This window comes from Notechis scutatus, chromosome 14, assembly GCF_049901735.1.
Source record: "Notechis scutatus isolate UNSWTSFEM ecotype Mainland chromosome 14, rNotScu1.2, whole genome shotgun sequence".
Lineage (NCBI taxonomy): Eukaryota > Metazoa > Chordata > Lepidosauria > Squamata > Elapidae > Notechis > Notechis scutatus.
Window position 1 is genome coordinate 8,237,515 of NC_142022.1, and position 20,401 is coordinate 8,257,915.

Here is a 20,401-nt window from a genome sequence, read left to right on the forward strand (position 1 = left end):
ACAGAGATCGCTGGAGAAGGTCAGTAGCAGATGCGAAGTGCACGCGCAAAGCGCGCACCCACCGAACCACTTGTTACACCGGTTGAATCGCACCCCTGCTTACTTCCTATCCTCATTTCCACCACCTTGAACGGCCAAACCGAGAATGTAAGTGAAATATAAGACTGCAAGAGGGCCTCTTACTGTACTTCAACCAGCTTTGATACTCCGTAATGACGGCTAGTATTTTCGTTTTCTCTTGTTTTTGTTTTAAAAAAAGACAACCCTTTAGCGGGCGGAAACCTGGAACGGCTGGTGAAGACGACCAAAAGGGTTTTTGAAATCTTGGCTGGGAAATTGGCAAAAGCTTTCAAGTAAGGGTGTTACCTGAGCCGGGGGATTATGGGAAATCAAAACCTGGTCAGTATTAGAGGACATTTTAGTCTGGCTCAGTGCAAAAAAAATCACGCTTCTGGCCACAGGCACTCTTATAATGCCGAAATGACAAAGTGTCGTAATGCAAGCGCCACCTTCTCCTCCTTGCATTGTAGGCTTATAGGTAGTCCCCAACTTACGACCACAATCAAGCCCAAATTTTATGTTGCTTAAGCAAGACAGAGGTTCAGTGGAGCTTTGCCTCCTTTTACGACCTTTCTCGCCATTGTTGTCAAAGTGAATCACGGCAGTTGTGAAGTTTGTCATGTGGCCGTTAAGCGAACCTGTCTTCCTGCTTGACTCGGCTGGTCAGAAGGTCGCAAAAGGGGAGCACATGACCCCCTCCCCCCCCCAGGAACGCTGTGACCGTCATAAATATGAGTCATGTGGCCAAGCGTCTCAATGTTTGATTATGTGACCCTGGGGTTGTAAGTATGAAAAATGCTGATTTTTTTTAAAAAATAGTGTTGTAACATTGAATAGTCACAAAATGATCTGTCGTAAGTCGAGGACTAGCCGTATTGGGGAAATTCGATGCATGTTTTTTTCTTCTTATGGGCAAAGGTGGCATTTAGGGATAGGGCCAACGAAACCCATCTTCCTCTCCCGGGCGCGGAACCAGGGTTTCTGCCGTTACGCACACACTCACAAAACATCTTGAGGTGGATACCGCAGGAGTGTGGGGCGAGAAGAGTGGAGAGAGAGAGGTCACTACGTCGATTATCCTGTTGTTAAAAAAATATTCCTAAAGGCAGGAAAAAGGCAAGGTGTGGGGGGGCAGGAAGAAAAAAAACCACTCGTTTCGGAGTGTCCGCTAATAAAGTTAACAGGCCGCTTCGGTGCGGTTGAAAATGGACACACCGGCGATCATCTTTGCCCCACGACTCAGGCTTCTCCCAGTAGTCTGGACTCTGAAGAGGGTTGCAAAGGAGTTTGCTGTTCCCCTTGACGCATAGCGGAAGGGTGGCAACCCAGTGGTGAGCCAGGGTTACAAAGCCGAAGATGGACACGTCAGCGTTTCCTTCCCCCGAGGGAGTTTGCTCTCCGAAGGAACCAACGTTGAGTCTCGTCAGATCTCCACATGTAGGATCCTCGTAGGATCTCCGCGTAGGAACAATTCCTCCAAATCCAGCAGACTTCTCTCAGGCCCGGACCACTGTCCTTGGGATTGCGCTGGGTGTCTCTTTCCTTGGCCCCCACCCCCAGCTCAGCCCCCAAAGCTTGCCCAAGAAGGGACTGGTATCCCTGGGTGTACCCTGGTTTCACATATGAGATGGCAGCTTCGGTTTCCCTGTGTTGACGTCAGGACTGAACGCTACGGAACCCTTACGGGAAGAGGCGGTGCCGTGTCGTGGGACGGAGGCAGGCGACTGGGGGGTCGTGGCCCCACTCACGGACCGGCTGGACCCAGAAGGGCCTTGCTGGGAGGAACCAGGCTGACCAGGGGTGGTTCCCATGCTTGGTTTCCCTAGCAGACCAGAAACCGACGGAGAGGAACGGTACGTGACGTTCCTGGCTGATTTCCGTGCCTGCTGGGAAGAGCCCATGTCCGAGGGTTGGGTGAGCCGGTTTGGCAAAGAAGGCTGAGACGCCGAAAGCGGACGGACGTCCTTCGTAAGACCACCCACTGAAAGGCCCTGCGAACTCCGGTGTTTGACCATCTGCTGAGGCTGCAAGAACAGGGAAATGTGAGATCCCGTGGCCCGAGACAGGCTATAGTGCAGAGTTCGTCCCGGCGGGATGGAGCGCCGTGGGCGGCCTGCTGCAAGAGAGACGTGGAGACCGGCGTACCCGAGTTTTGGACAGCTGAGCCTGGCTCATGCCAGGGATGGCGTCCCCCTTTTGAACAGGCCGTGGGAGGACTTTGCCCACTGTACTTTCCAAAGGGGACACGCACTGCACCACAGGAGAACACGGCGAGCCGGCTGCCGGCGTCTGCAGGTGGGACTGCGCCCCCGAGGCAGGTGAGCTGACGGAGGACGGCCGGGAGCCCCCCAGGCTGGGTTGGGAGCGGCGGGGATGGCGCAGGAGAGCCGCCGAGTCGGGGGAGAGAGGGCTGGAGATGGACGAAGGGGGAAGGAAGATGTGTGTCGCCAGACTTTGCTGGTGGGTCAATGCGATGGCCACGCTGGTGGTGGCGGCGGCAGTCTGCAGTGGCACGTGGACAAGGGGCTCCCAGATCAGCGGTTTGCCGCTCACTTCCCGGCCGGCAGTCATGGGCTGGAGGTCTTGGATGTTGTGTGCCATGTCTTGGTCGTGTTTGACGATCTGCTGAATGATCTCGTTGTTGACCGTGCTGGAACTGTGCTCCGCTCTCTTCCGCAACAGGATGGAATTCTTTTTCCCTGAAGGTGGAAGGAAGAGGGGGTCAGAGGTCACACCGAAATGCGGACAAAGCTTGGAGAATTGCTTGATATGGAGGTCAGCCAGATTGGCATGGCGAGGAGGAGGAAGAGGAAAGGAGGAGGAGGAGGAAGAGGAGACAAAGAAGGAGATGGGGGACAGGGAACAAGGAGAAGGCGAAAAAGGTGAGGATGGAGCAGGAGGAGAAGGAAGACATGGAGATCGAACAAGGAGGAGACAAAAAAGCAGATGGGATAGTGGGGAAGAATGAGGAAAAGGAGGTGAGGACGAGGAAGGAGGTAGAGGAGGAGATGGAGATGGGAACAAGGAGTAGAAGGAGATGAGGTTGGAGAAGGAGGAGGAAGAAGGAGAAGGGAGATGAACGGAGGAGAAAGGGAGAGATGAGGGAGATGGATGGAGGAGGAGGAAAGGAGGAGAAGATGGAGGAGGAGGAGGAGGAGATTGGACGAAGGAGAAGGAAATGAGAGGAGAAGAGATGGAGAAGACAGAAGAAAGAGATGAGGAGGAGAAGGAGGGGAAGAGAGAGAAGGGAAATGGAGGAGAGGAGGAGAGAAGAAGGAGAGGAGAATGATGGAGAAGGAGGGAAGAGGAGGAAGGAAGAGGAGGAAAAGGGAGGAGGAGGAGGAGGAGGAGATGAGGAGGAAGGAGGAAAAGGAAAAGAAAGATGGCAGAGAAGGAGATAGAGATAGAGAACAAGGAGCAGAAGAAAGAGATGAGGTTGGAGAAAGGAGGAAGAGAAGGAGAAGGGGGAGAAGGAGGAGAAGGAAAAGACAGAGAAGAAGGAGGAGGAGATGAGGATGGAGGAGGAGACGAGGAAGAGGAAGGAGGAAAAGACACCTCAACAGGTGAGATCAGCTCAGGGCTAAGGTCTCTTCAGCATCTATTGGAAGACCCCCAAGATCTTCTTCAGTGGCTTTCATTTGTTGGGACTTCACCGATTTTGTGAGGAGACCCATGGGCCCGGTTAGACAACGCATGGGCTTTGTAGTCCTTTCATCCCTTCCTCCCCACCCTCACCTATCCGGTCCAGCCTGTCCATGGCAACGGTTTCAAAGGCTCGCCGCATCATTGGGTATTCCTCCAGGACTTCGTTGAAGTTGCCCACGGAAAGGGAGTAGAGGCGGCAGTAGGTGTTGGCTCGGACACTGGCCGTGCGCCGGCCCCGGGTCAGAAGGCAGATCTCTGCAGGGGCAAAAAGGAGGAGGAAGAGGAGGAGAATGTTGGGGACCGCTCCCCTTTTAACCTTGACTTCACCCACCCAACCTTAAACCCCGAATTAAGAGGTGGGGCAGAAAGGAAGAAAAACCAACCGTTGACCTATTATTATTTTTTTGCAAAAGGAATGGAGTGGTCTTTTGGTTTTTTTTTTTTTATAAAAATATTTTTTAATCCCACCTTTATTGTTTTTATAAATCAATAAAGGTGGTGCATGTACCTAATGCTCCTTCCTCCTCCTATTTTTCCCCTAAGGATAATTCTGTGGGTTGTGTTGGGTTGGGTTGGGGTCTAACTTACTATATGTTTTAGGCTAGGTTTTTAATGATTATTTTAATTTTTAAATACTCTGTAGTGTGATTGTGATGTGGTGGTTGGGACACTGTGCTGGAGTAGCTTTCAAATGTCATTGAATTTGTAGAAGGCAATGACAATAAAGGTCTATTCTATTCTATTCTATTCTATTCTATTCTATTCTATTCTATTCTATTCTATTCTATTCATTTTCTATTCTACTCTACTCTACTCTATTCATTTTCTATTCTATTCTATTCATTTTCTATTCTATTCTACTCTACTCTACTCTACTCTACTCTACTCTACTCTACTCTACTCTATTCTAAAGTCACCCATCCGGCTTTGAAGTAGGACTAGAACTCACCATCTCCTGGGGATTGGCCCAAAGTCACCAAGTGCCTTTCATGCCCAAGGCAGAACTAGAACTCACTGTCTCCTAGTCATTGCCCAAAGTCACGTAGCTGGCTTTTCATCCTTAAAGTGGAACCAGAACTCATCAGATTCTCCTGATGATTGACCCAAGTCACCTAGCTGGCTTTTATGCCCAAGGCAGAACTAGAACTCATTGTCTCCTAATGATTGGCCCAAATTCACCTAGCTGGCTTTTGTGCTTAAAGTGGAACTAGAACTCACCGTCTCCTGGTGATTGGCCCAAAGTCACTCAGTTGGCTTTCTTTTTTCTCTCTCTCTCTCTCTCTCTCTCTCTCTCCCTCCTTCTCCCCTCTCATTCTCCTTCCTCCCTCCCTCCCTCTCTTCCTCTGTCTCTTCTCTCTCTCTCCTCCTTCTCTTTCTCTCCTCTCCCCTTCTCTCTTTCTCTCTCTCTCTCCCTCCTTCTCTTTCTCTCCCTCTCCCCTTCTCTCTCTTTCTCCTCCCTCTCTTTCTTTCTCTCTGTCTGTCTCTCCTCCCCCTCTTCCTCTCTCCTTCTCTCTCTCTCTCTCTCTCTCCCTCCTTCTCCCCCTCTCCTCTCCCCCTTCCTCCCTCCCTCTCTCCTCTGTCTCTTTCTCTCTCTCTCCCTCCTTCTCTTTCTCTCCCTCTCACCTTCTCTCTCTTTCTCCCTCCCGCTCTTTCTCTCTGTCTGTCTCTCACTCCCTCTCTTCCTCTCTCCTTCTGTCTCTCTCTTTCTCTCTCTCTTTCACACACACACTTACAAACACGTCACATTTGCCAGGACCAAACCTTTCTGAAGCCTCCCCCTCACAGAATCAATTCAAAACATCATCTCCTCCCCGCTCTACCGAGAAAAACTCACCCCAAAATAGGACCCGTCCGAAAGCTTCATTTCCTTAGAGCCCCGAGTCAGGATGCTAACCACGCCGTGTTGTATGAAATACATCTTTTTCCCCACTGTTCCCTCTCGGATGATGAAGTCCCCCGGCTGGAAAACCTCGAAGCGCAACTTGGTCAACATGGCCGTCACGAAGTTAGGATCGGCGTTGGCAAAGAGGGGCATGTTATCCACCAGATTCCGGCAGTTGAAATTGATGATCTCCTGAAGAGGAGGAGGAGGAGAGGAGGAGGAGGAGGGAGGAGGAGAAGGAGAAGGAGAAGGAGAAGGAGAAGAGAAGAGAAGGAGAAGGAGAAGGAGAAGGAGAGGGGAAGGAGGAAGGAGGAAGAAGAAGAAGAAGAAGAAGAAGAAGAAGAGAGAAGAAGAAGGAAAGAAGAAAGGAAGGAGAAGGAAGAAGAAGGAAGAAGAGGAGGAGGAGGAGGAGGAGGAGGAAGAAGGGAAGAAGGGAAGAAGGGAGGAAGGAGGAGGAGGAGGAGGAGGAGGAGGAGAAGAGAAGAAGAAAGGAAGAAGAAGAAGAAGAAGAAGAAGAAGAAGAAGAAGAAGAAGAAGAAGAAGAAGAAGAAGAAGAAGAAGAAGAAGAAGAAGAAGAAGAAGAAGAAGAAGAAGAAGAAGAAGGAGGAGGAAGGAAGTGGAGGAGGAGGAGGAGGAGGAGGAGAAGAAGGGAAGAAGGGAAGAAGGGAGGAAGGAGGAGGAGGAGGAGGAGGAGGAGGAGGAGAAGAAGAAGAAGAAGAAAAGGAAGAAGAAGAAGAAGAAGAAGAAGAAGAAGAAGAAGAAGAAGAAGAAGAAGAAGAAGAAGAAGAAGAAGAAGAAGAAGAAGAAGAAGAAGAAGAAGAAGAAGAAGAAGAAGAAGAAAAGAAAATAACCAGGAATTGACAAGAGAAAAGGCTTCCGATAGGAGCAAGTGGACGCTATAAACGCCACCAAAGTTCACCTCGACTTACAACAGTTCATTTAATGGCCATTTGAAATGACAATGGCATTGGGGGGGAAAAGTGACTTTCCACTTAATGACCGTTGCAACATCCCTACGGTCACGGGATCGGTCCAAACAGACTCAAAGTTACGACGGTTATGGTGTCCCCGGTGCTTTTGCGACAAGGTCAATGGGGAAGCCAGATTCAATTAACGACTGTGTTCCTAACCAAAAACCTGCAGGGATTCCCTTAACAATGGGGACCAGAAAGGTCTTAACCCGGGCCAAAACTCGCTGAATGACGGTCTCACTTAGCGAACAGAAATGGACTTTCTGCAGTGGTAATTCTAGTGGTTGTAAGAAGCATAATGGCCTCTACTCCATGGTTTGTACCTCTTTAAGGGGTTCGCTCAATTCCTCCAAGATATTGTCTTCGTCGAACATTTTGCCCTGGTATCGGTGTTCGTAATATTCGTGGATCCGTTGACGCGTGTCTCCCGGTAACTTATGAAAGGACATATATTGCTCCACTTGCTTATACTATAAACGGAGGAACAGAAATATTTTAAATAATTCAGCCGGAAAAATGAAGAAACACCAAACAAGATGAAGAAATGATGAAGAAGATACCAGAGTGTGCAGAAATGGACAGACTGTCAGGATTCCGGTGATTGCCCCAATTAAATCATTAAATCAAGCCAAGGTTCAAAAGAATCTAGAAGATTTATTAGGAGCAACATGTCCTTCATTAGCCTGTATGAAGCCAACTCTGGCATAGGGAATTAACAGTTACCTGTGACCCTGTTTCCGCCCTCTCACCTGGGTGTGTCATACATCAGATTCTCCAACAAAGCACGTTCTCAGGCTGGGTGTCATCAATCACATTCTCCAATAAAGGATTTTTGAGGGCAGAAGATCCGGTAGCCTAGCTGCAATCTTTGTAAGGTAAGTGTTGAAATGTACTTCTGGTTTTAAACTGCCTTACTGCTCTTTCAAACCCCCCCCCTCGTTTATGGCAACTCAAAAACAGGCATAGGAATGCTTTACGAGTTGACACAGACGGACATTCAAAATGAAACAGAAAAATGATGCAGAATATTATCAAGCATGCAATCTGTTTTATCAGTGGTTGGGAAAAAAAAGAAGTGGAGATGAAGAACGTGATACGGATTGTTAAGCAAATTAAAATACCCAGAAAACACGATGTGTATTAAGCCCTAAGAAATGTAAATAACAACAACAATAATAACAACAGCAATAATAAAAGTAAATTACGAAAGCAGAATGCTTTGAACTTTAACTTTGATGTTGTTTAATTTGTTAACTATTTTTTCTTTCGTATGTATGTATGTATGTATGTATGATCAATTTAATTGGGATGTAGAAGCTTATAAATTTTGGACCTGATTAGACCAGGGGGAGATAATATATATTTGTGTCTTTCTGAAATCCACTTTTTTTTACATTCTTGTCTAGTTTTGTTCCGTTAATTTATTTTTCTTTTGGATTTTGATCTTCTGAATAAAAATAAAAACGGAAGAAAAGTTTAGGAAACTTTTCTCGCCATCTCACTGGAAAGAAGCTGGCGTAGCAAGCCCCAGGATATAGTAACAATAGGGTGTAAATCTTCTCACCTTCTCCTGGTACTGGCGCCGAGAGGAGTCCAGCGACTGGATGAGGGCAGTGGCGTGGCCGATGAACATGGCGTAGCAGGTGGCGCCCACAATCATGCTCAGCATTGTCAGCCAGACATCGGTCATGCCCTCGGGCGCCTGCTGCCCATAGCCGATACACAACATGTGACTCATCGCTTTGAACAAAGCGTGCGAATATTGCTTTCCCCAAGAGTCATTCTGAGAACAAAAAAAATTGTGGGTTTTGTTTTGTTTTTAAAGATCTTCAGTGTTGTCCCACAGAACCTGGTCTTTCAAACTTGGCAACTTTGAAGCGGTGTGGACTTCAACTCCCAGAATTCCCCAGACAGGATACTTTTAAGAGGCGTGGATGTCCACAATTTCCAGAATCCCCCAACCCAAAATTCCTAGAATGCCCCCAACCCCTTTGCTGGAGGGGAAGTCTAGGAATGGAGATCCAGACCTCTTCAATGATGCTGACTGGGGAATTGTGGGAGTTGAAGTCCAAGTTTGAAAAAATACCGTCTTGGGGTAAATAGAAACTCTTGAACCCCTATTCTTTGGGTAGAGATGGTCAATTCTTTGAAGAAGGTGAACTAATGGAACTCTATTATTATAGGGATAACAATTCTATTATAACAGAAATGTGAAAGCCCTCCCTCTCGCTCTTTCTCCCTCCCTCCTTCTCTCCCTCCCTCTCTGTCCCACTTCCTTTCTCTCTCCCTCTCCCTCCCTCTTTTTCCCTCCCTCCCTCCATCCTTCCCTCTCTCTCTCTCCCTCCTTCCCTCTCTCTCCCTCCTTCCCTCTCTCTCTCCCTCCTTCTCTCCCTCCTCCCTCCTCCCCTTCCTTTCTCTCTCCCTCCCTCTTTTTCCCTCCCTCCCTCCATCCTTCCCCCTCTCTCTCTCCCTCCTTCCCTCTCTCCCTCCCTCCTTCTCTCCCTCCCTCCCTCCCTCCCACTTCCTTTCTCTCTCCCTCTCCCTCCCTCTTTTTCCCTCCCTCCTCCTCCTTCCCTTCTCTCTCTCCTCTCCTCCTCCCTCTCTCCCTCTCTCTCTCCCTCCTGTCTCCACTTCCTCCCCTCCCACTTCCCTCTCTCCCTCCCTCTTTTTCCCTCCTTCCCTCCATCCTTCCCTCTCTCTCTCTCTCTCTCCTTCCCTCTCTCTCCCTCTCTCCCCATCTCTCTCCCTCCTTCTCTCCCTCCCCCCCCCTCCCACTTCCTTTCTCTCTCTCCCTCCTTCTTTTTCCCTCCCTCCCTCCACTCCTTCCCTCTCTCTCTCTCCCTCCTTCCCTCCCTCTCTCCCTCCTTTCTCTCTCCCTCCCTCCCCTCCCACTTCCTTTCTCTCTCCCTCTCCCTCTTTTCCCTCCTTCCTCCATCCCTCCTTCCCTCTCTCTCTCCCTCCTTCTCTCCCTCCCTCCCTCCCCTCCCACTTCCTTTCTCTCTCCCTCTCCCTCCCTCTTTTTTCCCCTCCTTCCCTCCCTCTCTCTATATGATAGAGAATCAAGGTAAGAAAATCTTGAGTTTCTTCCTCACCCTTCTCCGTCTTTCGGTGTGAAGCTGATTTTTCAAAACCGCTCTCTCTCTGATCTGCTTTGCAGAATTATCGGACTCTTTCCTGCTCAGCCTGGCCCATTTTTGTCCCACAGACAGAGGAGGAGGAGGAGGAGGAGGAGGAGGAGGAGGAACTTACCACCATGTGGTTGATGGAAACCCAGCAATCTTCGGGAAAGTCTTGCAGCATGGGGACCAAGAACTGTAAGCAGCCGTCCCAGTGACACAAGAGAAGCATCATTCCGATGAGATTGAAGATCCGGACTACAGCACTGGCCAGGTCATAGGTCATGTGGAAAATCTGGGAAGGCCAAGAGGAAGTGGTAAGCTGATTCAACCCCTTGTTCTCTCCATACACGGACTACCGATAGGCCTCCAATTACAACCGTTCGCTCAGAGACCGCTTAAAGTTACAACGGTGCTGAGTGAGGGGTCCTGAAAAACCAGTTCTCAAAGTTATAGCTGTCATGGTACAAACTGCCTAGGATTAACGATTTCCCACTGGCTTCCCCAATGACTTTGAAGCCAGTCGAGAGAAAGGAACAACCCAGCATCCTTGCTCAACGGTGGCAATAGACTGCCATCACTAAGTGATGCAGTCATGTGAGGTTTACAACTGTTTTAGGGCGGTCATGGTGCGAGTTGACAAGGACTAGCGATTTCCCACTGGCTTCCCCAATGACTTTGAAGCCAGTCAAGAGAAAGTAACAACCCAGCATCCTTGCTCAACGGTGGCAATAGATTGCCATCACTAAGTGAATCTTATGGGGTTTACAACTGCTTTATGACTGCCTTGCTTACTTAGTGACGGAAATTCAGTTGTGAGCCAACGCCTACTGATAAACCATAATAGATCGCTGGACCAACGGCGTGTTTCCTATCCGAAAAGGAATGCTCACCTTTTCATGCGAGTGCTAATGTTTTCTATTTATTGCATTTATTACCTCTTCCCACTGGTGAATGTAACGGATGAGGCGAGAGAGACGGAGAAGGCGGAGCAAGCTAAGGATTTTCGTGAAACGGACGATGCGCAACGCCCTGGCTGTCTTATACACTTCCGAATCCACTTGGGTCTCCAGGTCTACGATGAGGAAGATGTAATCGACCGGGATGGATGAAATGAAGTCCACCAGAAACCAACTCCTGAGATACTTCATCTTAATGGTATGGGGATCCAAAATGATCTCGGTGTTATCCTCCACCACGATCCCCGTACGGAAGTTCAACACCAAGTCAGCCAAGAAAAACGTATCCGAGAGGACGTTGAAGACGATCCAAGGAGGCGTGTTCTCATCCTTGAAAAAGGTGATCCCCACAGGCAGGATGATCAGGTTCCCGACCATCAACAGCAACATGATCAAGTCCCAGTAAAACCTGGAAAGGCAAGAAACGGGCAGGATCGGTCAGTCAGCTGCACCTGAACAGAGAACCTCAAAATCAGGTTTGCTATTAGCCATGGTTTAATATTATTATTATAACGGTGGTTGTTGATAGAACCCGCTGTTCTCTCTGGACTCATTTGTGCCGAGAACTCTTAGTCCAACCCCTTCACCACTACCCGACACTGCCTTTCACATGGCAACATCCAGAAAGGTGCTATAGAAAGCAGAGGTGGTCATTCAGCCGGTTTGGACCGGTTTGACAGAACCGGTAGCAGAAAATTTGAGTAGTTCTTGAGAACCGGTAGCGGACATTTTGGGTAGTTTGAAGAACCGGCAAATCCCACCTCTGACTGGCCCCACCAACCCCATCTCTTCTCTGCCTCCCATCGAGTCCCAGTTGATTGGTTGGGTCTTCTTTGGTTGCCCTGCACAGGAGAACGGAGCTGGAAAGCAGGTTAGTGGGGTGGGGAGGAGAATGGGGATTTTGCAGTCACCTTCCCCTGCCACGCCCACCAAGCCACGCCCACAGAACCCGTAGTAAAAGTTTCTGAATCCCACCACTGATAGAAAGAGACATCTATGCAGGGTGTGGCTACCTTCAGCAAAATTCAGCCGAACACTTTTCATTATTTCTAGCTCTCTCGTCATCCTCCTCCCCTTTGAACGACCCCATAATCCCTTTGTGAGGTGGAGTCTAGGCAACTGAATGGAGCGGAGTGTTTACTAGCCGGATGCCTTTCCTGTCGCCAGTGCGGAGTGTCCCCGTCCTCCCCCCCAAGCAGATAGAGAAATATCAGACTCTACCTAGGATTGAACTCACAGCCTCCTGATTGTGAGGCGAGAGCTCCAGCTCTTGGCCAACGTACCACTCGTTTCTAGCTCTCTCTCTTGTAAAGTTTTAATTCTTTTTCTGCCAGGGGTTTCTCACATTTTTGCAAGAAATGGTAAAAGCTAGTCAGTTTGGGGGGGAAAAAAACGGCACTCTGCCTGGGCTCAGAGATACCATATTCCTATTTTCCTTCACACAAACCTAGAGATCCACCTTAACACAGCCAGATGCTGGATTCCTCACCTCCATTCAAAACCTTTCCAAATATCCATTCCAAATATCCAACTTTTCTATTTCTTTTCTTTTTCCCTTTTGACCATTGACTTTCTACTTTCTCTCTAAAGAGATAGAAATCCAGGGGGAAAAAAATCCAGCCGTCTCTTCAGACTTTCAAGAAGCAATTGGACTCCCATCTGTCAGAAATGGTTGTAGGGTCTCCTGCTTGGGCAGGGGGTTGGGCTAGATGACCTACAAGGTCCCTTCCAACTCTGACGATCTGTCATCTGTTTAAAAAGAAAAAAAACCTGCTTCCCTCCCCCCTCCAAATCTTTGCTCTCTGACCCAAAACGAACGCAAAAGCGACCAAAATGAAGATTCCCAAAACACAAAGAGAAATTAAAAAAAGGGATCAACCCTTTTTAAAATCTCAAACCACCCTGGTGCCAAAGTGAAAAGGCCTCTCCTGAGTTGTCCACACAGGCATCCATCAAGAGCTCAAAAGCTTACTTACGAGGCCCCGGCTGAGTGTTGATTATCCAATAAAGATCATGATGTAATCCCCAGGTTTAATCATACACCTCGGATCCTAAAGACCAAAAACTCCTATCCTATTGCCATCGAGCCATCTGTCCCTGATCAACGTAACAAGGCCGGAAACATATGGAACGGTTTCCGCAAAGCATTCCGGGAGCCAAGCCAAATATTTTATCTTCTTATAAGACAACAAAACCCTTCTCACATCCCATCTATGTTTTCCGTGGCTTCATCTGGGTGAAGCTTCCTTTTATTTAATTTATTTGATTTGTCAATCGCTTACAAGATAATAGTTCTAAGTATAAACATGAGTAAGAATATAGGAAACAGGTACGAATAAATGGGGACAATAGGACAGGGATGGTAGGCACGATGGTGCACTTATGCATGCCCCTTACAGACCTCTTAGGAATGGATATTCTCTCTCTTCCTTTCCTTCCTTTCTTCCTCCTGCTCCCTCCCTTCTTTTCTCTTCTCCCTGCCTTCTTCTTTTTCCTTCCTTCCCCTTCCCTGTTCTCCTTCCTTCCCCCTTCCTTCCTTCCTTCCTTCCTTCCTCCCACTTCCTCCCTTCTTTTCTTTTCTCCCTTCTTTTCTCTCCTTCCTTCCTTCCTTCCTTCCTTCCTTCCTTCCTTCCTTCCTTCCTTCCTTCCTTCCTTCCTTCCCCTTCCCTGTTCTCTCTCCTTCCTTCCTTCCTTCCTTCCTTCCTTCCTTCCTTCCTTCCTTCCTTCCTTCCCTTCCTTCCTTCCTTCCTTCCTTCCTTCTATTTATTTATTTGATTTGTCAATCGCTTACAAGATAATAGATATAAGTAGAAACATGAGTAAGATTGCAGGAAATAGGTACGATTAAATGGGGACAATAGGACAGGGATGGTAGGCACGATGGTGCACTTATGCACGCCTCTTTCAGACCTCTTAGGAATGGATATTCTCTCCCTTCCTTTCCTTCCTTCCTTCCTTCCTTCCTTCCTTCCTTCCTTCCTTCCTTCCTTCCTTCCTTCCTTCCTTCCTTCCTTCCTTCCTTCCTTCCTTCCTTCCTTCCTCCCACTTCCTCCCTTCTTTTCTTTTCTCCCTTCTTTTCTCTCCTTCCTTCCTTCCTTCCCCTTCCCTGTTCTCCTTCCTCCCCCCTTCCTTCCTTCCTTTTATTTATTTATTTGATTTGTCAATCGCTTACAAGAGAATAGGTATAAGTATAAACATGAGTAAGAATACAGGAAACAGGTATGAATAAATGGGGACAATAGGACAGGGACTTTAGGCACGATGGTGCACTTATGCACGCCCCTTACAGACCTCTTAGGAATGGGGTGAGGTCAATAGTGGTTAGTTTGAGGTTAAAGGAGTGGGAGGGTTTGAGGATGTAACAACAGAGTCAGGTAGTGCATTCCAGGCATTGACCACTCTGTTGCTGAAGTCGTACTTTCTGCAATCGAGTTTGGAGCAGTTTACATTGAGTTTGTATCTGTTGTGCACTCTTGTGTTGTTGCGATTGTATTTCTGGTCCATTTTCCCCTCGCTTGGTGAAAGCCAACCCAATGTTACCTGCTCTCTTCAGTTTGCAAGCAGTTTGATTTAAAAATGCCTTGGTAAGACCCCACTTCGAAGATTGCATCCAATTTTAGTCGCCATGATATATATATATAAAAAAAGGACGTTGAGGCTTTAGAAAGAGCGCAGAGAAGAGCAACAAAGAAAATTAGAGGACTGGAGGATAAGAACATACGAAGAACGGTTGAAGGAATTGGGGGTGTCTCTAGTTTAATGAGAAGAAGGACTAAGAGGTGACATGATAGCATCTTCCAATATCTGAGGGGCTGCCCCAAAGAAAGAGGGAGTCAAGCTATTTTCCAAAGCACCAAAAGGCAAGATGAGAAGCAATGGATGGAAACGAATCGAGGAGAGATTCAACCTGGAATTAAGGAGAAAATTTCCTGACAGGGAGGACAATTAACCAGTGGAACTGCTTGCCACCAGAAATTGTGGGTGCTCCATCACTGGAGGTTTTTAAGAAGACATTGGACAGCCACACTTGTCTAAAATGATATAGGGTCTCCTGCTCGAACCGGGGTTGGACTAGAAGACCTCCAAGGTCCCTTCCAACTCTTATTCTGATTTAATGGATTTTCAGCTTCCTAGGTTTAACCACTAGAACTGCCCACCCGTATTGGGGGAAAGAATTATTTTGGGCCCGCCACGTCCCCGCAGTTGTCTGCGAAGTGCTCAGATATTTGAAAAGGGAGGAGAAATAAGTTAGCAGAGGGAGAAATTTGAATTATTGCACGTGTGTGTGTGTGTGTGAGAGAGAGAGAGAGAGTGAAAGGAAGAAACTGAGAGCTGAAACTGCCAAATTTTGCGCCAATTTTGCACTAGGAAGACCGTTCACGCTGCGGGAAAATATTTTTTTTTCCTGGTTTCCTTCCAAAGAGATCATTCTTTTGAGGGCTCCAAGGTGATCCACTGGCCTGGAAACCTTTGGCCAACAGGTAGTTGTCGATTTACAACCATGTGTCCTCTTTGGCCCATTTCCAAGTTGAACGGCTGTGCGTTGGATCGATTCCAGGCCTGGAACAGGTTCTCAAACAGGTGTCCGTCGGTTGGTACATCTTTTGCTCTCGGAGCCGCAGAGTTGGGAGCTGCCAGCTCTTCACGGTTCGGCGAGAGCCTCAAGAAGGCAGATCGAAGATGTTCTGGGTGCGTTTGTGAAGAAGTACAGATTTGTTTTGCAAATACAAGACGGGTATTCATTCCGGTGCCAAATTTGGCACAGAACAAATTTGGCTTTTAAGCCTCTAACATTCCTGGCTTCAGGCTTTGCTTGCGTGGGGAAAGCCCCAAACTACATTTTTCTGTATTTCTCCTTTTTATTTTATTTTCTCTCCCTCTCTCTCCCTCCACTGGCTTAATCTTTTACTTCTTCCTTAAGAAATTCCAAAATTAAAATCTTAAAAAGTAGAAAAAGAGAATGAATCCAAATACCCTTCCTTCCTTCCTTCCTTCCTTCCTTCCTTCCTTCCTTCCTTCCTTCCTTCCTTCCTTCCTTCCTTCCTGTTCTGTCTCTCTTTCTTTCTCTTTCTCTCTTCCTTTCCTTTCCCCCTATCTTTTCTTTCTTTCTTTTTCCTTCCTTCCTTCCTTCCTGTTCTGTCTCTCTTTCTTTCTCTCTTCCTTTCCTTTCCCTGTCTTTTCTTTCTTTCTTTTCTTTTTTCCTTCCTTCCTTCCTTCCTTCCTTCCTTCCTTCCTTCCTGTTCTGTCTCTCTTTCTTTTCTCTTTCTCTCTTCCTTTCCTTTCCCCTGTCTTTTCTTTCTTTCTTTTTCCTTCCTTCCTTCCTGTTCTGTCTCTCTTTCTTTCTCTCTTCCTTTCCTTTCCCTGTCTTTTTTTCTTTCTTTCTTTCTTTTTCCTTCCTTCCTTCCTTCCTTCCTTCCTTCCTTCCTTCCTTCCTGTTCTGTCTCTCTTTCTCTTTCTCTCTTCCTTTCCTTTCCCTCTGTCTTTTCCTTCCTTCCTGTTTTCTCTGTCTCTTTCTTTCTTTCTTTCTTTCTTCTTTTCTTTCTTTCTTTCTTTCTTTCTTTCTTTCTTTCCCTCTCTTCTTTCTTTGATTCACTTAATGACAGTTATTCGCTTAACAACCATGGCAAGAAAGGCCCTAGACCAAGGCGCAGCTTGCTCAACAATCACCTAGCTTAACGACAGAAAGGAGAAAGAAGGCTGGATGATTTTCCAATGAATATTATTTTCAAACAAGCCATTCCTAGTCTGGCGGCTCCTCTGCCTTGCCTGAGGTGTGACCCATGGGAATTGTAGTGCCTTCAGTAAGGAGGTCACACCAAGAGCAAAAAAAAACCCTCCCACTTTATAAGACTTGGTAACACCACCCTTGGAATATTGCATCAGTTTTGGTTACCATAATGTAAAAAAACAAGAGGTTGAGACTCTAGAAAGAATGCAGAGATGAGCAACAAAGAGGATTAGAGGACTGGAGGCTAAAACATTTGAAGAACAGTTGCAGGAATTGGGGGTGTCTAATTTAATGAACAGTAGGACTAGGAGGGACGTGATAGCAGAGTTCCAAGATTTGAGGGGCTGCCCCAAAGAAGAGGGAGTCAAGCTATTTTCCAAAGCACCAAAGAAGGCAGGACAAGAAGCAACGGATGGAAACTCATCAAGCAGAGAAGCAACCTGGAATTAAAATTTCCTGACTGTGAGAACAGTTAACCAGTGGAAGGACTTTCTTCCACAAATTGAGAATGTTCCAACACTGGAAGAAATTAGACAACCTTTTGTCTGAAATGGTACAAGGGTTCTGGCTGAGGTGGGGGGTGGGTGGGGTTGGACTAGAAGACCTCCAATGCCCCTTCCAATCAATAATAAGAAACTTTCTGACAGAACAACCAACAGAAGTTGCCCTCGGAAGTTGTGGGGGCTTCATCCCTGGAGGCTTTCAAGAAGAGATTTGGACTGCCATCTGTCAGAAATGGTGTTAGGGTCTCCTGCTTGGGCAGGGGGTTGGACTAGATGACCTACAAGACCCCTTCCAATTAATAATGAGAAACTTTCCGACAGAGCAACCAACCCATGGAACAGCTTTCCTTCAGAAGTTGTGGGAGCTTCATCCCTGGAGGCTTTCAAGAAGAGATTTAGACTGTCATCTGTCAGAAATGGTGTAGGGTCTCCCGCTTGGGCAGGGGGTTGGACTAGATGACCTAGAAGACCCCTTCCAACTAATAATAAGGAGAAACTTTCCGACAGAGCAACCAACCCATGGAACAGAAGTTGCCCTCGGAAGTTGTGGGAGCTTCATCCCTGGAGGCTTTCAAGAAGAGATTTGGACTGTCATCTGTCAGAAATGGTGTTAGGGTCTCCCGCTTGGGCAGGGGGGGGTTTGGACTAGATGACCTCCAAGGCCCCTTCCAATTAATAATGAGAAACTTTCTGACAGAGCAACCAACCCATGGAACAGCTTGCCTTCAGAAGTTGTGGGAGCTTCATCCCTGGAGGCTTTCAAGAAGAGATTTGGACTGCCATCTGTCAGAAATGGTGTTAGGGTCTCCCGCTTGGGCGGGGGGGGGTTGGACTAGATGACCTCCAAGGCCCCTTCCAACTCTGATGATCTGTTTCGCTCGGATTCCATTCTATTTCTTCTAAGAAGGACTTTCAGCACCACGGACAGCCGCCCAGCCGGTTTCTTTTCGCGCCCAGCCCACCAACAGCGGGGGGACCCCAACAGGCCGGCGCGAGGGGTCTTTTCCCCCGGGGAGTGCCGCATGGGCCGTGGAGTCCTTTACCTGAAGTCGCTGTAAGGGTGGATGATCCAGAAGCCGGCCGACTTGACCCGCTGCTGCTCGATCTCCACCGCCTTGTGGCTGCCGAACATGCGGAGGGAGAACTTGTTGACGGCCGGCTGGAGGAGGGCGCCCAGTTGGCGTTGCACGAAGGTGCCGCCGGGCTCTTGGCTCCCCGAAGACGAGGCGGCCGCTGCAGCCGCCGCCGCCGAGGCCAGGTCGGCGGCCACGATCTGCTCGGCCACGCGGGCCGGCGCCATCTCGCCCTTGGCCGCCGCGGAGCCCTTGCGAGTAGGCGGCTGCGAGGAGCCGTCGCTGGGCAGGCGGCCGCCGGCTTCGCCATCCAGCAAGGGAGGAGGAGGAGGAGGGGGCGCCTTGCAGCCGGGGGTCTCCGGAGCCTCCGGGGTCTCAGCGGCGGCCGACACGTCCATGGCGCTCAAGAGGGCCCTTCAAACGCCCTTGCCCGGCCCAGGACCCCCTGGCATCGCGGGGGCATCGCTCCCACCGACCCGCCTGGAAGCCCGGGGCCCAGGAAGGGCGCGGCGGCGGTGGCGGCGGCTGGAGGGCCAGGCGAGGCGGGCGCGGGACGGGCAGGGGCTCATACCACCTCCCCCACCCGACCAGCTCCTTCCCCCCTCCCCGGCCTGCCCGGGCTCAGCCCCTCCGACGAGAGCCAGCCACCCCCTCCCCCGGCCAGCTCAATCTTGCCCAGGCACCCGCACGAGGGGCAGGTGGGCAGGTGGGCAGGTAGGGGGTCAGCCCTCCCTCCCCTCCCCTCCCCACGGCCTTTGGGACCCGCGCGGGGAGGGACAGAAGCGGGACGGAGCCTGGAGGGAGGCGGAGTGAAGCGATGACGGAGGCGAGCGCTCGGTGGCTCTCTCTCTCTCTCTCTCTCCCCGGAGAGGGGCGTCCCTTGGGGTGGAGGCCGGCTCTGGATTCGTCTTCGAGAGCGTCCTGGTTGGCCGGGGGGCAGCCTCGTTTCCTTCCTCGTCGTCTTCCTCCCTTCCCTTCTCTTCTCCTTCCCAATCCTGTCTTCCTCGCTTTGGGCCCTCCGTTCCTTCCGCTGCACTTCCTCACTCGTCTCTCTTGACTTCCCTTTTTCCCTTCCTTCCCTTCCCTTCCCTTCCCTCCCCCTCTACTTCCTCACTCATGTCTTCTTCCATTCCTTTTTGCTTCTTTCCTTCCTCCCTCTACTTCCTCACCCATGTCTCTTCCCTTCCCTTTTTCCTTCCTTCCTTTCCCTCTACTTCCTCACTCGTCTTCTTCCATTCCTTTTTTCTTCCTTCCTTTCCCTCTACTTCCTCACTCGTCTTCTTCCATTCCTTTTTCTTCCTTCCTTCCTTCCTCTACTTCCTCACCTATGTCTCTTCCCTTCCCTTTTTCCTTCCTTCCTTTCCCTCTACTTCCTCACTCGTCTTCTTCCATTCCTTTTTTCTTCCTTCCTTCCTTCCTCTACTTCCTCACCTATGTCTCTTCCCTTCCCTTTTTCCTTCCTTCCTTTCCCTACTTCCTCACTCATGTCTCTTCCCTTCCCTTTTTCCTTCCTTCCTTCCCCCTACTTCCTCACCTATGTCTCTTCCCTTCCCTTTTTCCTTCCTTCCTTCCCCCCTACTTCCTCACTCATGTCCCTTCTTCCATTCCTTTTTCCTTCCTTCCCCCTACTTCCTCACTCATGTCCCTTCCCTTCCCTTTTTCCTTCCTTCCTTCCCCCCTATTTCCTCACTCATATCCCTTCTTCCATTCCTTTTTCCTTCCTTTCCCGCTACTTCCTCACTCATGTCATGCAGCATAGGATAAGCGTTAAGAACCTGGCAACACTGGAAAACACATAAATCTTTTCTTTTATGTACACTAAGAGCATTTGCACCAAGACAAATTCCTTGTGTGTCCAATCACACTTGGTCAATAAAGAATTCTATTCTATTCTATTCTATTCTATTCTATTCTATTCTATTCTATTCTATTCTATTCCATTCCATTCCATTCCATTCCATTCTATTCCATTCCATTCCATTCTATTCCTTATTCTATTCTATTCTGTTCTATTCCATTCTATTCCTTATTCTATTCTATTCTATTCTATTCTATTCTATTCTATTCCATTCCATTCCATTCCATTCCATTCCATTCCATTCTATTCTATTCTATTCCTTATTCTATTCCATTCCATTCCATTCCATTCCATTCCATTCTATTCTATTCTATTCTATTCTGTTCCTTATTCTATTCTATTCTATTCTATTCTATTCTATTCTATTCTATTCTATTCTATTCTATTCTATTCCATTCCATTCCATTCCTTATTCTATTCTGTTCGATTCTATTTTATTCTTATTCTATTCTAATTCTACTCTACTCTACTCTATTTTCTACTCTACTCTATTTTCTATTCTATTCTATTCTATTCTATTCTATTCTATTCTATTCTGTTCTATTCTATTCTATTCTAATTCTAATTCTATTCTAATTCTACTCTATTCTATTTTCTGTTCTATTC

The 20,401-nt window shown here is 48.3% G+C and overlaps 1 protein-coding gene across 1 annotated transcript; it reads right to left on the bottom strand.

Moving 5' to 3' along the window:
• Positions 1-1,656: 1,656 nt before the first annotated feature.
• Positions 1,657-18,416, bottom strand: HCN3 (hyperpolarization activated cyclic nucleotide gated potassium channel 3). The gene is given in 9 exon segments (XM_087943668.1): positions 1,657-2,160; positions 2,162-2,759; positions 3,796-3,960; positions 5,536-5,779; positions 6,882-7,028; positions 8,123-8,341; positions 9,808-9,969; positions 10,613-11,042; positions 17,908-18,416. Coding segments are annotated over 9 exon segments (2,877 nt in total). The 5' UTR covers positions 18,336-18,416; the 3' UTR covers positions 1,657-1,676.
• Between the last annotated feature and the right edge of the window lie 1,985 nt (positions 18,417-20,401).